The following is a 6,172-nucleotide window of genomic DNA, read 5'->3' on the forward strand; positions in this document are numbered from 1 at the left end:
TCAAAAGAGATCATTTTTCAGTGTCATTACATTACCTGCAATACGCCACAGAATGCCAAGATACAGTACTGATACGTTTCGTTTCACCGCTACGCCTGCAATACGCCACAGAATGCCAAGATACAGTACTGATACGTTTCGTTTCACCGCTACGCCTGCAATACGCCACAGAATGCCAAGATACATTTCGTTTCACCGCTACGTTTTATCGGCTGTGGTTGTCACGTCACGTTTTAATATAACATATCCACCCTCTCTATAAATGCTGTTCGGCTTCGATCCAAACTAAACATTTCGGGTTACAAATGGAGGCGGGAAGTTCGTCTCCAACTACTGAAATGCTGCAGCAGAGCCATTAACTTTTACTACCGAAAGGAAACTGGAATAGAACTCCGGGAGGCTGGCGTTCTTGTTCGTGCAAGCGTCAAATGAAGCGATTTAGAAAAGCTGTGGCTGGTAATGAAGACTTGTAATCAAGACGGGGAAGAAGAATGCTACATCACAAAGACGAGTAATGTTGACCACTTTCTATGATGTAATCAAGACGAGGAAGAAGAATGCTACATCACAAAGACGCGTAATGTTGACCACTTCCTATGATGTAATCAAGACGGAGAAGAAGAATGCTACATCACAAAGACGCGTAATTTTGACCACTTTCTATGATGTAATCAAGACGGGGAAGAAGAATGCTACATCACAAAGACGTATAATTTTGACCACTTTCTATGATGTAATCAAGACGGAGAAGAAGAATGCTACATCACAAAGACGCGTAATGTTGACCACTTTCTATGATGTAATCAAAACGGAGAAGAAGAATGCTACATCACAAAGACGCGTAATTTTGACCACTTTCTATGATGTAATCAAGACGGGGAAGAAGAATGCTACATCACAAAGACGCGTAATTTTGACCACTTTCTATGATGTAATCAAGACGGGGAAGAAGAATGCTACATCACAAAGACGCGTAATGTTGACCACTTTCTATGATGTAATCAAGACGAGGAAGAAGAATGCTACATCACAAAAACGTATAATGTTGACCACTTTCTCTGATGTAATCAAGATGGGGAAGAAGAATGCTACATCACAAAGATGTATAATTTTGACCACTTTCTTTGGCTCTGAATTCTTACGAAAATGTATTCCCATCAAACTTTACTACAAAGAAAAATATACGAATTACAGATTGCTTATAGTTTTTGTGTTTGTTTTTTAGCATCGTAGTTTGAGAGCGTCTGTCGTCCATCAAGCATTAACACAGTTTATAATGCACAATTGTAGCTTAGTCGAAATTTAAGCGAGGAGAAGATAATCACGAAAATAATGATGTTTACACAAACAAACTGACCCAGCCTCATCCATTAAACTAGCGGTTAGTTCCCGGAGAACATTATAAAGGGTTTTTTTTGTTTGTTTTTTTTTTTTCAGTTTGCTTTGGACTAATTCTTGCTCTATAGCCTTTTTAAACTTTGTTATTTATTTTCAGACTCTTTTTCTTTTACACTGTAATTGTTTTTAACCCTTTGACTCCGGCTGCTTTAAACGCGCGAGGAATGTTTTTGCGAGTCGTGCTCCGTATAGAGCACACTCGCATTCAACTGCCGAAGGCGGACCGTACCCTATACGGTGAATCAGCAGTCAGTGGGTTAATGGATAACGCTAAAAACCGGGTTTTGATACCCGTGGTGAGCAGACAACAGATAACCCGTTGTATAGCTTTGCGCTTAACAACGATAGAAACAGAAATAAATTTGAAAGGTTATTTGAACCGTTTTAAAGTTTGTTATTTGTGTTCAGTCTATTTATTATATTTTAAAATAACTTTAGTTTTTTGTTAGAGTGTAACCGTTTCAAAGTTTCCTCTTTGCAGACTATTTATTACAGTGTAACACTTTTAAAGTTTATGTTTTTAAGGCTTCTTGTTGCACTGTAACCATTTTAAAACTTTTTTGAGTGTTTTCATGCAATATTTGTGACACAATAACATTTTAAAGTTTTTTAGTATTTTCAGACAATATTTGTGACACAGTAACTGTTTTAAAGATTTGTGTGTGTGTTTTCAAACAATATTTGTGACACAGTAACTGTTTTAAAGTTTTTTGAGTGTTTTTAGACAATATTTGTGACACAGTAACTGTTTTAAAGCTTTTTTGAGTATTTTCAGCCAATTTTTGTGACACAGTAACTGTTTTAAAGATTTCTTTAAAACAGTTACTGTGTCACAAAAATTGGCTGAAAACACTCAAAAAAGCTTTAAAACAGTTACTGTGTCACAAATATTGTCTAAAACACTCAAAAAAGCTTTAAAACAGTTACTGTGTCACAAATATTGTCTGAAAACACATACATATTTTTGTATGTGTTTTCAGACAATATTTGTGACACAGTAACTGTTTTAAAGTTTTTTGTGTTTCCAGACAATATTTGTGACACAGTAACTGTTTTAAAGCTTTTTTAGTGTGTGTTTTCAGACAATATTCGTGACACAGTAACTCAGAGTTTAAAGCGTCTAACGATCAAATATTTCACGACGAATCTCATTTTGACAAATACACATTTATTAGATTCAATGCTCGTGAAGAAAGAACGTTTTGCCAGGAATCATTCTGATGAATATGTATCAGACTGACCTTACTCTATATGACTAATGGTTCTCAAATTATTTCTTCGGTTCGGTAATATGACAGGATTATCATTTGGAAAGAAACTTTCACAAGTTTGATTAGTTTCTCAACTTATTTATCGCATTGTTTAGGTTGAATGCTACTAAGAAATCTTAAATTTAGTTGTTTAAGTTGAAGGTTACTATGGTAACTTGCATTCAAATGTTTAGGATGAAGGTTAGTTACTATGGCGACTTGCATTTGGGTGCTTAGAATGAAGTTTAGTTACTATGGCGACTTGCATTCGGTTGTTTAGGATGAAGGTTAGTTACTATGGCGACTTGCATTCGGTTGTTTAGGATGAAGGTTAGTTACTATGGCGACTTGCATTCGGTTGTTTAGGATGAAGGTTAGTTACTATGGCGACTTGAATTCGGGTGTTTAGGATGAAGTTTAGTTACTATGGCGACTTGCATTCAATTGTTTAGGATGAAGGTTAGTTACTATGGCAACTTGCATTCGGTTGTTTAGGATGAAGGTTAGTTACTATGGCATCTTAACTGTAATTCCACTGAAATATGCATCAGTTAATTTTTCATCCATACGTACCATGTGTCTGGATTAGTTAAAGTAACCATTGCTAGGGTAATTTAAATTACATTACGTGTTAATATTCCTTTGGGCGACATTTTGAGCTTCTTACATTAAGCCTGAATGTTGTCAAAGAATCCAGACTGAAAGAGAATATTATAATAAACATGCCCTGACGTTGAGAGAAGAAATATAATTTGTATTTCTAAACTTCATGATTTTGAGTTATTTTTAAACTACATGGTTTGAGTTATTTTTAAACTACATGGTTTTGAGTTATTTTAAACTACATGATTTTGAGTTATTTTTAAACTACATGGTTTTGAGTTATTTTTAAACTCCGTGGTTTTGTGTTATTTTTAAACTACATGGTTTTGAGTTATTTTTAAACTACATGGTTTTCAGTTATTTTTAAACTTCATGGTTTTGAGTTATTTTTAAACAGGAAACATTATAAAAACTTTTAATGGCCAGAAATAATCAACTGTTTTTGTGGTACGCATTTTACATGAATATTAATTTCTGCTTAGTTTTATGTGTACATTTTGTATATTTATGTTTTTGGTACCTACTATGTTAGTTAATTATAAGCTTATAGTGTGTTTTTGGTACCTACCATGTTAGTTAATTATAAGCTTATTGTGTGTTTTTGGTACCTACTATGTTAGTTAATTATAAGCTTATTGTGTGTTTTTGGTACCTACCATGTTAGTTAATTATAAGCTTAATGTGTGTTTTTGGTACCTACCATGTTAGTTAATTATAAGCTTATTGTGTGTTTTTGGCACCTACTATGTTAGTTAATTATAAGCCTATTGTGTGTTTTGATACCTACCATGTTAGTTAATTATAAGCCTATTGTGTGTTTTTGGTACCTACTATGTTAGTTAATAATAAGCCTATTGTGTGTTTTGGTACCTACCATGTTAGTTAATTATAAGCTTATTGTGTGTTTTTCATACCTACTATGTTAGTTAATTATAAGCTTATTGTGTGTTTTTCATACCTACTATGTTAGTTAATTATAAGCCTATTGTGTGTTTTTCATACCTACCATGTTAGTTAATTATAAGCCTATTGTGTGTTTTTGGTACCTACTATGTTAGTTAATTATAAGCCTATTGTGTGTTTTTATACCTACCATGTTAGTTAATTATAAGCCTATTGTGTGTTTTTGGCTACCTACTATGTTAGTTAATTATAAGCCTATTGTGTGTTTTTGGTACCTACCATGTTAGTTAATTATAAGCCTATTGTGTGTTTTTGAAGCGCAGCAGAAAATTTAATGGTTATCACTTTCAGACCTTGAGAATAATTTAAGATTATTAAATTATAATTTTAAACTTTATTTAGGAAAGTTTTGGCATTCGTATAAATTAATAACCAACCCCTAAATCGTTATCTAAAAGTTTTGTGTAATGTAAGCATCAATTTATATATATATATATATATTTGTTGTTTTTTTCAGATGTATCATCATTTCCTGACTACAGTGCTCCCAGGATTAATTTGGAACCTTCCCCAAAGGTGGCGTTCCTCAACTCTACGGGGACGTCTCTTCATTGCTCTGCTTCGGGGAACCCTTCTCCAGATATTTATTGGGTTTTAACGGATGGTTCAAGGGTCACAGACCTTCCCGGTCTTCGCGTTTCCTTGCCTAATGGTACTCTATTGTTTCTACCGTTTCAGTCAGACATCTACCGTCAGGATGTTCATTCTACCCTTTACCGCTGTGTGGCGTCTAACCCTTTGGGGAAAGTGGGCAGTAGGAGTATCCGAGTTAGGGCAGGTAAGCCTACTTTCGAAATGAAATGATCCAGTTTTAAGTACATAGCTTGTATTTTCTAAATCTTGAAAGAACGTTTACAAAAATACTACTACAGCTGGTTAAGTTTAAACATTCAAGAAAAGAAAGCTGATAATAATGTGAACTGTTAGGACTTTCTACACTATTTATTAAGAAAGCTGATAATAATGTGAACTGTTAGGACTTTCTACACTATTTATTTTCTCCTAGTTACATAATATTTCGACATTTTACCCAGATAATCCATACTGATATACAGAGGTTTGAGTAGGTTATATTCAAACGATTTGAAATTTACAAATCAACAAAAAATTTAAAGTCGCGGTGGAACGGAATGTATCAGAACTACATTTCAACACTATTTGGCATTTCGTAGGTAGTGTGAAGCCACAGAAAACTCATCGCTTTTGGGAGGGATATGTAACAAAATATTCATACTCTCGGATCATAAAGATATGTTCATATATGGGATATCCAAGATATGGGGATATCTCTTGCACTGAATTGACGTGGGTGGTGTTCACTAGCTGCCTTCTGTCTAGTCTATCACTTTTAAATCAGAGACTGTAAGCACAGATAGCCCTCGAGTAGCTTTGTGCCAAATTCAAAAATCAATGAAACTGTAACTAATTTTAAATTCAACAATCAACCAAACAGTAACTAATTTTAAATTCAACAATCAACCAAACTGTAAGTAATTTTAAATTCAACAATCAACCAAACTGTAAGTAATTTTAAATTCAACAATCGATGAAACTGTAACTCAATTTGAAATAAGCTGCATCAGATAGGTACCACCTTTTGTATAAGTAAATACGTATAAGTAAAGAAACGTTTTTAGGTAGACATTTATATACTAAACCATCTCACTTATCAACTGCGATAAACATTAACTTGTAACCAACGAAACGTTGACACCTAATTCCTAAACAATCTCACTTATCAACTGCGATAAACATTAACTTGTAACCAACGAAACGTTGACACCTAATTTCTAAACAATCTCACTTATCAACTGTGATAAATATTTACTTGTAACAAACGAAACGTTGACACCTAATTACTAAACTATCTTACTTACCAGCTGCGATAAACATTAACTTGTAACCAACGAAACGTTGACACCTAATTTCTAAACAATCTCACTTATCAACTGTGATAA

General features: G+C 33.8%; 1 protein-coding gene across 1 annotated transcript in view; it reads left to right on the forward strand.

Annotated features, from left to right (window-relative positions):
- Positions 1-580: 580 nt before the first annotated feature.
- The window catches only part of LOC106472411 (Down syndrome cell adhesion molecule-like protein Dscam2), a gene marked incomplete at its 3' end in the record, with an annotated part of 63,913 nt that continues 58,321 nt past the window's right edge, over positions 581-6,172 (forward strand). The window contains exons 1-2 of the mRNA XM_022400989.1: positions 581-1,103; positions 4,672-4,992. Of these exons, the coding sequence (XP_022256697.1) occupies positions 581-1,103; positions 4,672-4,992 (844 nt within the window). The remainder of the gene's footprint in view (positions 1,104-4,671; positions 4,993-6,172) is intronic.

The sequence above is a fragment of the Limulus polyphemus genome, unplaced genomic scaffold (genome assembly GCF_000517525.1).
Source record: "Limulus polyphemus unplaced genomic scaffold, Limulus_polyphemus-2.1.2 Scaffold5309, whole genome shotgun sequence".
Taxonomy (NCBI): domain Eukaryota; kingdom Metazoa; phylum Arthropoda; class Merostomata; order Xiphosura; family Limulidae; genus Limulus; species Limulus polyphemus.